The sequence below is a fragment of the Aegilops tauschii genome, chromosome 5, assembly GCF_002575655.3.
Source record: "Aegilops tauschii subsp. strangulata cultivar AL8/78 chromosome 5, Aet v6.0, whole genome shotgun sequence".
In the NCBI taxonomy this organism is placed as follows: Eukaryota; Viridiplantae; Streptophyta; class Magnoliopsida; order Poales; family Poaceae; genus Aegilops; species Aegilops tauschii.
Genome location: NC_053039.3, coordinates 430,197,185 through 430,208,510, shown reverse-complemented (window position 1 = coordinate 430,208,510; position 11,326 = coordinate 430,197,185). Strand labels below are relative to the sequence as shown.

General features: G+C 48.8%; 2 protein-coding genes across 2 annotated transcripts; one reads left to right on the top strand and one right to left on the bottom strand.

Annotated features, from left to right (window-relative positions):
• The first annotated feature begins 263 nt into the window (after positions 1-263).
• Positions 264-1,583, top strand: LOC109733626 (auxin-responsive protein IAA26). Its single transcript, XM_020292852.3, has 4 exons — positions 264-612; positions 704-794; positions 886-982; positions 1,158-1,583. The coding sequence occupies exons 1-3, from the start codon at positions 378-380 to the stop codon at positions 959-961; spliced, it is 402 nt and encodes a 133-aa protein (XP_020148441.1). The 5' UTR covers positions 264-377; the 3' UTR covers positions 962-982; positions 1,158-1,583.
• Positions 1,584-5,434: 3,851 nt separating this feature from the next.
• On the bottom strand, positions 5,435-9,260 carry LOC109733630 (B-box zinc finger protein 18). Its single transcript, XM_020292856.4, has 5 exons — positions 8,904-9,260; positions 6,420-6,516; positions 6,221-6,336; positions 5,896-6,135; positions 5,435-5,788 (listed from the first exon to the last, which is right to left on the bottom strand). Exons 1-5 carry the CDS (start codon positions 8,994-8,996, stop codon positions 5,699-5,701), a joined length of 636 nt encoding a protein of 211 aa, XP_020148445.1. The 5' UTR covers positions 8,997-9,260; the 3' UTR covers positions 5,435-5,698.
• Between the last annotated feature and the right edge of the window lie 2,066 nt (positions 9,261-11,326).

Here is an 11,326-nt window from a genome sequence, read left to right as displayed (position 1 = left end):
GACCGGGGAGTCGACGTGGCGGGCCGGTCGGGTCCCACGGCGACAGCGGTGCCAGGGTTCGTTGCCGGCCCGCACCCAACCCGACCGCCGCCCGCAGCCCCTGTCCCCGCCCCGCTTCGGATCCTCTCTGCGCGCAACCGCCGTATAACCCACACCACGCCGCCATGCTGGCCGGCACCACCTCCCCGCCTCAGGGGGTCAGGTAGCACACGTAGTATCGTAGTACCAACGGCCGGTGTATATATACGGCAGCACCGGCCAGCCAAAGCTCGCCATTCACGACACACGCCTTCCATTCCCAGCCTCCCCAACTTCCAGCCTCTGAACCCACCGACTGATCGTATAGTAGGAGTAGTACATTGCGTAATTTGAGAGTGATGGGGAGCTATGGCGGAGACGATGGCGGCGTGGAGCTGACCGAGCTGACGCTGGCGCCGCCCGGCGAGAGGGCGCGGAGGGCGAGGCGGGCGAGGAAGAGCGTCGAGGCGGCGGCGTTCGTGAAGGTGAGCATGGACGGGACGCCGTACCTGCGCAAGGTGGACGTGGCGGCCTACAGCGACTACCTCGAGCTCCTCCAGGAGCTCAACGCCATGTTCTACTGCTGCTCCATCGGTAAGCAACCAAAGCTTCACCATGTCAAATGGACAGCCATGTCAAATGAGATTTTGTGCACTGATCAATGCGCGTGCATGCTTGTCTGCAGGTCTGATGGACGGGTACGGCCAGTGGGAGCACGCCGTGGTGTACGAGGACGGCGACGGCGACTGGATGCTCGTCGGCGACGTGCCCTGGGAGTAAGCACCACCGCACCAATTGTTCGATCGCGTCGTCGCACTATGCAATAATGCAAATGTTCTGACCTAGAACTGTTGTGTGAATCTGCAGGATGTTCGTGTGTTCGTGCAGGCGGATGAGAGTGATGCGAGCGTGCGAGGCGAGAGGGCTGAGCGCCAACGCGTGACAGACCGATTTCCTGCTGCAGGTGAGGATTCGGCAAAAGTCCACCAGACAGTAACAGAATTGCAGGGTCTTCACTAAATAAACAGAATTGCAGAAATATGTTTGATGTTTTTTTTTAAATCGACCAAAATGTGGTTGAAGTTTGACCTGATACTAAACTGATAGCTTATACTAATGAAATTCTTATCCGGTTTCAGATCTTGGGTACGTACGTGTAGATATGATCTGAACCTCTTGCATGTCGCTCCAGTGGGTGTGACAGCGATGAGGAACCAAGGAAGCAAGACGATTCTGACGAGGCCATGCAGATACGATCCCGTACCTCTACGCCAAGATCGACCGGCGTGTCATCGGTTGGGAATAAAATGTTGGTTGACTAGGATAAAAATATAGTTTCGCCGATATGAGCCTCATCTCATCTTGTTGCTTCTGGCATGAGGCTGACGATACGGGTTGACTTGGCGAGATCCCAGTATTCTAGTACTGCTAGTGTAGTTCAATGCCTCATCGATCCTTGGGTTCCATCTACGTAGTTAATTTCTTCGGCTGTTTGTCACATGTACATGGATCAAGAGTTTGTGTACCGCCCAAATTTTGATGAAATGTGCTTAATTCGCCTCGAATTTGGAACATCTATTTTTGTTCGGACCTCCAACTTGGAGGAATCTTGAAGGGCGGGGCAACTTTGTTTGTTGTGTTCATTGTTGACCAGCGATAGTCCACCGAAACTAACCAGAAGACCAGCACCGATTGAATCTCACAAGATCCGACGGACACACGCCTCCCCACGCGAGCAACGCTAAACGCATCATCAGGGCGGGTACCGAAATATGGAAGACATTATTTCTGTCGAGGGACATCTCCGTCACCACAACCCCAACCAAGACACCAAAACTAAAGAACGAGATCGGGATCTCTCCTGCCGAGCCGACGTGGAGCTGACCTCCAAGGCCCAAAGGCCATCGAAGGCGAGGCGGACCGGCGGCGGCGCCAACGGGAGGAGAAAACCTAATCACATGGCTCATAAGGTCGGATGTGTGTGCGCGTGTATTCATAGGGATGAGTGTATGTGCGCATGTGTGAGCATCTGCCTTTTATATTGTATTCAAAAACCTAATTGCATGAAAGTTCTTTCGTGACGAGGAAAGAACGGACATGTAACCTTAGAGCATCTCCAACACGTGACGAGAAACCAAGGAAGACGATGATGCGATTCTGACGAGGCCACGCAGATATGATCCCGTACCTCTACGCAAAGATCGACCAGCGTGCCATTAATTGCGAATAAAATGTTGGTTGACTAGGATAAAAATATAGTTTGGCCGATATGAGCCTCATCTTGTTTGCTTCTCGCATGAGGCTGACGATACGGTTGACTTGGCAAGAACCCAATATTCTAGTACTGCTAGTGTAGTTCCATGCCTCGTCGATCCTTGGGTTCAATCTAGTTAATTTCTTCGGCTGTTTTGTCACATGTACATGGATCCAGAGTTTGTGCACCTCCCAAATTTTGATGAAATGTGCTTAATTCGCCTTAAATTTGGAACATGTTTTTTTGTTCGGACCTCCAACTTGTAAGAATCTTGAATTGAGCGGGCAACTTTGTTTGTTGGGTTCATTGTTGTGCATGGCATGAAGAATCATGTCAGATAGTACTAGGTAGCTGGCCAGATTGTTTTTGCAGAAATAACTTCTGACTTATTCATAATGAATCATGTCCATATAGAGAATACCGGAGTTAATAAAAATTTAATCAAGTTTATGGACCACCACAAGCACTGAAGCGAATAAAAGGCGCCCTAACCAAGACATTGAAACTAACAAGAAAGAGATCAGGGTCACTTCCGCCGGCGGAGGGCAAGGTCCTACGCGCCTCCAAGATCCAAAAGCCATCGGTGGCGAGGCAGACCGGCAGGGGCGCCAACGGGAGGAGGAGTAAACCTAACAGCATGTCTCATAAGGGTAGAGTGTCCATGCATGTGTTCATAGAGGTGAGTGTATGTGCGAGCATTTGTCATTTGTATCATGTTCAAAAACCTAATGGCATGGAAGTCCTTTCGCGAAGAGGAAATAACGGCTTGTAACCTTAGGGCATCTCAAATGCGAACCCTTAAACCACCCGCAACCGTCCAGATCGCCTGGTCAGGACGTGTTTTGTCATCCTACATGGTCCTGTATCGGTCTGTTCGGTGGTTCGAACGTCATTTTTCCGGCAAACTGGAAGACAACTAGGGGCGTGTGGCTTTGCAGGCGTCCGGATCGCTACCACGGAAGCGTCCAACAACCCTGGCCTAGCCAAAAACACTCCCTCGCCAGCGCCCTTTCCCGTCCAAAGCAGTCAACACCGTTCCAGAGCGTCAGTGCCGCATTCTTTCCGGCTCAAGAGTGGACGTGACCTCTCATATCGCTCCGGCATTGAAGCGGCGTGCCGGGAGAGAGCACCACCCTCACCGCACGTGGCAGCTCCTTGTTCAAATGGCAGCCTGTTCATCCGCCTCCCTACATTAAACATGTGCGGTTGCCGAGGAACCTGCTCCGGCGCCACCCGTGCATCTGTCTGCCGGCCACCATTAACCACCTCGCCGCATGCCCTACCATCCTCCCGCTATTTAAACCCCAGGCACGACAACAACTGCATCCAACCTCCTCCGCCCTCTATCTCCTCTTGGCACCACACGCGCCATGGACTCCTCGAGCTCCAAAGTCCTTTGGGACAACCTCTCGTCCGAGCAGAAGAAGGAGATTACCGCCATTGCAACCGGGCTGGCAGGCCGGCAGACGGACGAGCTCACCGGAGGCCAGCGCTACGGACGCCCCAATGGAAGAGAAGGTCGACGCCGAGCCGGTGCCAACGTCGTCGCCGGCCCATGCCGACGTCACCATGGGCGAGACCCATGCTCACTAGACCGACATGGTGTTGGCAGGCGCAGGGCGAAGAGGCCTACAACCTCCGCCTCCTCGAGCACCGGCGCGAAGGAGCAACTCGCTACTGACACAGGCATCGCGACAGACGTGGACGTGGGCGAGCAGGAGATGTTGCTCCAATCCTACCGCTTCGCTCGCAACATCCGCTGCGACCGCTGGCGGTACCGCGTCCATGAGGCGGATGTAGAAGCCGCCTTCAAGGAGATCAACGAGGTGACAGATGAAGTTTACGACAAGGACGAGGAAGACGTCGCCAGCTCCGCCTCGACCGCGCCCCGCCGCCAGGACGACGAAGCCGACACGTCCACGGGCGCCGCCGGCAGCGAGGAAGAGTAGAGCATGGGAAGCCGCCGGCGCTCGGGTGCCAAGAAGGCCACTACTTCTCCCCTCCCGTTGAAGCTAAACTTAGCGGGGTCATCATCGTCGGCCGATTAGCCGCTTGTAGGCTGAGGAGGTGGAGCTTCATTTCCTGGCGCTCATGACTGTTCGGACATGGGGAACGGGTGTCGGCGGTCATTTAGACTAGGTTTAGAGTACGGTTTAGTTGAAATATATCAAATTATAATGAATTTGCTCCAGTTTAGATGAAAAAGCATATGGTTTTATGTAGTATGAATGAAAATCATTAAGTTCATTTAAATATTCATCAAATTTGTTTATTTCCACTAAATCCCGTTTGAAATGTCTCCGGACATTTGTGGCTATGGGTGGATGGTCGGCTTGTCCGTATCCGTGGACTGGTCTCCCGGTCCGCAGACGGATACTGTGTCCGGTTTGGGTGTTGGAGGTGCCCTTATGGCATATTTCGTATTGTGGCTGGCTGGCGGGATCAACTGCGTAAACCAGTTCACCTGTCGGAACGATGTGTGACAAATATCTCTTTCGGGGGTTTGCACGGTAGCGAGGCAGAGTTGCCAGCACTTCCGGAGATTGGAATAAATCCTGGTCGAAGATGCTCACATATCTTGGTAGAGATGCATACGTCACAGCCGAGCAACGGAGCATGTGGCCATGTAGCTCGGCACCCGGTAGCAGGCCAGGTGAAGGGGATCATGCCAGAGAGACGCATTGGATTGGTTGAGATGAACTTCAGAGTCTGGAAACTTCTTCAGAGAATCAGGGGGTCGCATGATTTTTGGTTTGCATATTTGGCCAGTTTGCTGCGAGATGATTGATCTGGTGATACCGAAACCATGGCATCGCAGAAGCTGGGAAGAAACCGGACACGTTTGTTTTCCAACAACTGGCAAACCAAGATATGGACAGGTCAGGGTTTGGTTTACTGCCCAGAAGTTGAGAAAGTTTCATTGGCATTGCCACTTTTTTGTAACAAAACAGGCATTGCCAAACTTTACCTTTATGTTTTGGCAGCAAAGTAAACAAGATCACAGCTTGCACAACAGCGTCCTTTCGCACCCCGGCTTCGTTTCGTCGAAAAGGACCCAGATGCTCATAGCCAACACATGCTCCAGCTTCGTTATGTCAAAAGCACCCCTTTCAACATCTTAGTTCTGACATTCACAGCAGTTGCCATATATAGCAGTTCCAGTACACAAAATGAGAGATCTATTATTTCTTTGTACAGTCCCTGATAGCATACAACAGAAATCCGCAACACAGCGTCTAGTGCATGCCATGCTGAATACAGATACAGTCGTTAGCTTCGTCTCTATTCGAAAACAACACACATTCTAAGGTCCCTGCAACGATACATTTAGCCCGGCCACTAAGGCTAAAGCTAATTCAAGCTCCCGGTGCGGAAGAAATGTTTATAACAGCAACCGAAGCAATTTACATTCCGAGATTCCGACATTCACTTGTCGGCAGCTCCATCGTAATTGCATGTTGGCACCACTCCTGAAGAGTCATGGTTGTTGTTGTGGCTATGATCCACTCCATGAGTCTGGATTGTCAACAAGAAGAGTAATGGAGACAAGAGGGGAAACTGTAAGTACTTGGGAAAGAACACATGAGACAAGCTACTTCTCTTATGGCAAAAATAGGACAGACCTGGGAACTTGAACCTTGCCCATTATTACGAGCTGGCCTCATATTAAGATCAAACATTTTTGAATCAATGGCACCCTGGCCATTGCAATTGCCATCTGAGGCCGGATCATAGGCATTGTGGTGGTGGTTCACCATTTGCTCCTTTGGTACGGAATGAGCGTTATTTTGGTCCCTTGGGTTTTCAGAGTCCATCTGTTGCATGGCTACATCGTCCATATGCCCTGGTTTATCTCCTGGAAACTAATCAAAATTTCAAACCTCAAGCAATAATATAAAATAGTACATGAGATTTCAACCTTTAGTTGATTAACAATTAAAATCATACTTCGACTCGTTGTCTTAGCAGCAAGTATCTTCCATGGGTTCGTTTCCCACCAACATGAACAGCCATATCACAGCTCAGGCAAAGTGATGTACCATCTATGTCACAGTAGAAGAAAGCTGCATAGACAGGTCGAAAGCTGATGAAATCAAACTTCAATAGATTAGTGACATAATAATTGTTTTTAGGTCAAAATGCATACCAGGAGAACTTTCACATATATCACAGCGTATTAATTTATTAGGGTCCGCAAGCCCAACCCTTACATGCCGACTAGCAAGCTTGTTACACATATGTACCTGGAGTATAACATTCAAAGAAATATCAGAAACTGGAACATGAAGATTGTGTCTTGACAATCAAGTATTCAAATTATAATGATCTGAAGCAATGAAAACTGGAACGTGCATCTTTTTTATTCTTAAATAAAAATGATACTGCAGAAAGGATTTGCACATGCATCAGACATGCACTACTGTGGACAACAGGATGACTATATATATAGATTATCTAAAAGCATAATAGAGCCATAACTTATCATTTGAATTTACAAATCAAGAGCATAACATTTTGCTCCAGCTTGACAAAATAAGATACTGAATAAACTTTTGAATGCCAGTGCTTGTGATGAATTGTAACCAACATAAGTAGCATCATTCTTCCTATGAAAACATAAGTAGCATCATTCTTCCCCATTTTTCTGTATGAAACTGGGACTACCATTTATACTGTTTAGAAAATTTTGCTGACAAAATTGGTGTTTTCACCTTTAAACAACTTTCATATGTTGTGCAACACAAATGCTCCCGACAATGTCACCACACTAGCAATGTCAGAACACCTATTTGGAGGGGGGGGGGGGGGGGGGGGGCACTGATTACTATTTGGGCTCATTTGCAGTTCTGTAAAAGGTTAAGTAGACACACTTTTGGTAACGGGGCAAATAGCTCTAAAAACGTCTGCTCCAGTGTGCAACATGCCAGCGACATCCTAGCAGTTTGGGAACTTCCAGTAGGTTGCAGAAAATTGGTAGGTGGAGGGATCACTTCTAGTCCTGGTAGTATATTTGCTGATTACCAAAACAGTATTGTCTTCTAATCAACGTACACATGCTTTGACAAGACAACAGTTTCATATACAACTACAAAATTTATTATCAACTGGAAACAGAAACATAGTCCCTCTTTTAAGTTCATGAGAATATCTGGGTTCTTATGTTGGGCAATCAACTTGCATGAGTTTTGTAGTAGATCTTGCTGACAAGTATTGTTCATTAAACATGTACTCTCTCCGTCCCAAAATAAATGTCTCAACTTTAGTACAACTTTATACTAAAGTTAGTACAAAGTTGAGACACTTATTTTGGGACGGAGGGAGTATTACAGAACATCAAAGGAAAGAAAAACGAGCATACAATTGTTATAAGATGATCATAGGCCCCGTAAAAGATTATCATTTGAACATTTTTATAAGAGCATTTGACATCTCCAACAAAGCACAGCAATAGCACAGAACGGACAGATACTGTAATTAATGGGTAAATCAAGATATAATACAAATATAAGAGCAAGAAGACAAAAATGTTCAAAGAACTATTGTTTATGAATTGTTTTTCATAATGTGTCAAACAAAAATGATCAAAATCTAGAAATGATTGGGCGCATGAGGCCACCCGGACCTCAGCCCACCCAGATGCACAATAACCCACATATAGTACCATCAACATCAGCTATAGCTTTATCAGACAGCACCGTCCACCTCGGTACATTTAAAGTTTAAACTGGTTAAAAAAGCATTTCATGCCAAGTTAGAATGTTCACCTAAAAAAATATGTACTTTGTATGCACTGCTGATTTTGAATAGCATGATATTAATTCTGTAGCTTCTCAGAAAACAAATAAACCAAGGTCACAGCCTACATCATAAGGTGTACTGTGTGGGAATATCATTTGACACATGAGCAACAGAATTGTGTAAACCAATCACCCTTTTTTCGCTCCGCCGTATGAGAAATTTCTAGTCTCGCAAGGTCAGCTAAACCATAATCTCTACAGAGTCACCAACTATAAGTGGGATTTGGGTGCAAGCCCATGGTAGTCACCAGACTCGAAGTACGTAAATATACTCCCTGCTGAATCTTCTCAGGCACCACTCCCACACAAAACAACTCGTTTTTATTTGGAGTTATTTACATTTCACTCAACGAGAGATGGAACACGAGCATTCCACTCTGCGCTAATATCATCCCTCCTGGCTAGTTGAGCTAACATGCGAGCAATCTTATTGCCAACTCTCTTTGAATTTCAATCACACGCACTCTACCGTAGTTCCCCTTGGTCTGCGCTGGACACATCTAGCAGGAATATCAGTAAAATCCAGTATGAAGCCAACGCCATAGAAGGAAAAAATTCAGATAAAGCGGGTAGCCTTTCCAAAGTAGTTTTTCAAAAAACGTCAGAGCTGTCAGGACAGCTCTCCCAGATCCACCATGCGAGAACACGGACGTAGTCGAGCGATTCCCTCGATCGCAGCTCCAGATCTACCCAGCCATCGGAGCAACAGACAGCGACTAGTGGCGGGTCAACACAACATACTGAAGCAGCAACGCCAACGCGTGGCCCGATCCGCGTGGCTGGACAGATGGTCGCGGGAGTAGGGCGGGAGGGTCGGGGAGAGAGCCGCGCACCTTCTCGTCGCAGGGACGGCAGAGGGCGGCCTCGTCGGCCGCGCAGAAGAGCACCGCCACCGCGCTCTCGCACACATCGCAGATCGTCCTCATCCCGCCGCCGCGCGCGCAGTCATCGTCCCCCCTCCATCCCGCCCTCCCCTCCGCGCTCTACGTCCTTCCTCCCCACCTCGGATCTCTCGGACTCTCCACGGTGCGCTGTGCTTCGGCTGCGGCGACAAGTCGGCAGCGGAGAGGGCGACTGGACGGATAGAGGACGCGGCAGCAGCGGGAGCCGGGGGTGTTTGTGGGGAGGGAGGGAGGGAGGGAGGAGGCGGAGGCCAGATGTGATGTGGCAGCGACTCGCGAGCTGGAGGCGGAGGACTCCCCGCGGGACTGGTGGTGCGGAAGCAGCCGCGGGATCGGCGGTGGGGCCCCGCGACCCACGGGCGCACGCCCCCCGTGGACCCGGCCCACGCGGCCGCGCGCCGTACAGCGGGCGGGCCCCACCGGCGTCTCTGCGGCGTGCCGACCTCCGGCGGCGCATGGACCCGGCTCATCCCGCTGTAAAGCGGGAGGCGGGGCGCCGAACTTTGGGGCTGCTTCGGGTACCGGATAATGGTCGGACCCGTCCGGCTGACGGTGGGCCAGGGGTACCCTGGGCTGGCTGGATCTGACACGTAGAGGCCTCTGGGATGGGCTCTCGGGCCTGGTGGTGGTGGGTGGGTGGGTTTTCTGGATTTGATTTTAGGGCGAGGTGGGCCCAGGGGAGGCGTGCGCCACGAACTAGAAAAGGGCCGTGGGGGTGTGTGTGTGTGGCTGTGAATCCGTCGCTCGGTGGTTCTCTTCTCCCGCCAAATGTCCGGTAGGTGCGTCGCTGTCTTTTTAAAAAAGAGTGACATATTTGGTATGCTGCCTCATGCCTAATTTTGGATTACTACCTGAAAACTATATATAGTACTTTTTTGCTTACAGATGTGGAAGGTGCGGGCTGCACTGACAACACACTTACCATATTTTCCAGCGGTGACACGCTTATCATACTTCGAAATGCTAACAAAGTTTTCTAGGACTGCATAGTGTATACTGTTGCCCATGCCTTGATATCTTATTAGTACGCGTTTGGTAGTTTGCATTGGGCCTAGGCAAACCCGCGGGAGATGTTTTTGGCCTTGTTGGTTAGACGGATCAGCAGAAAAGTTGGCCGGCACGAAACTTAAACAACCTCTGGGCCTATATCCAAAGGAACGGCCAAATCGACCGTTTCTAGCGAGCCAGACTGAGTGGAGCCAAATCGGGGGTGCATGGATGGGTTCGGTTGCACGAGACAATGCGAGTACTACACAACATGTACATGGTTTCTTCTCCTACCTCAAGCGCCTTCTCTAATCTCGTTTCTTTCATCCCTGCTAATCTACACAACGATAATTCGATTCAAGATAAGTTCTACATGAAAAAGACGCACATCGATGTTATGGTTTCATTTTCGCGATCGGCTCATAGTTTTATTGACAGTAAATGTTCTATTTCGGAGCTTTTGGATTAATTTTGTCAAATTCGACGCGCTCGTTCAACAGTCTAAAATTTCTTTCGACCAGTAGCTTCATCTTGTAGTTTCACACGACTTTCGTGTTGCACATTTTCTGTTTCGATGATCGAAGTCGAGTACCTCTTTCAATAGAGTGTACATATGTATATGTGTGATCTATTTTAATGATACTCCTTAATCTCCTTGAAAACACATTTGCTTCCTTGGTGGTTTTGGTAATTAATGTCAACATACAGGTTGTTGGGCTAACACCTTTATCTAATACATTTCAGATAAGTTTAACAGTGGCATGGCAAGGACATGAGGATGTAGAACCCTTCAAAATGCTAAGGACAAAGATTAGCAAAGCTTCAAGACTCTATTTTTTTTAAGTGTCCAAGATCACATTGAGTCCATAGAAAAAGCAAATACTATTAAAGGGGATGAGGTTTTGGTCATGATTCAATTGCTCACGTGCTTACGCTATGTTTGGATGTAGGAAAACTGCTTGGAATTGAATTGGACTGGAAATTCCAAATCCAAGATGGAAAGGAAATGGACTCCAATTCAAATTCTATTGTTTGGTTGTGCATGGAATTTACTGTTGGAATCACAGGGTAGCACTGAGGGAGTCCTGTACTAAGGGGTCCTCGGGCGTTCGGCTTGTTAGCCATGGGCCGGACTAATGGGCTGTGGAGATACGAAGACCGAAGACTGCACCCATGTCCGGATGGGACTCTCCTTGGCGTGGAAGGCAAGCTTGGTGACTAAATATGTAGATTCCTTTCTTTGTAACCGACCTTATGTAACTCTAGATCTCCCCGGTGTCTATATAAACCGGAGGACTTAGTCCGGAAGGCATAGACTCATTACCATAGTCATACATGCTAGACTTCTAGGGTTGAGCCATTACGAT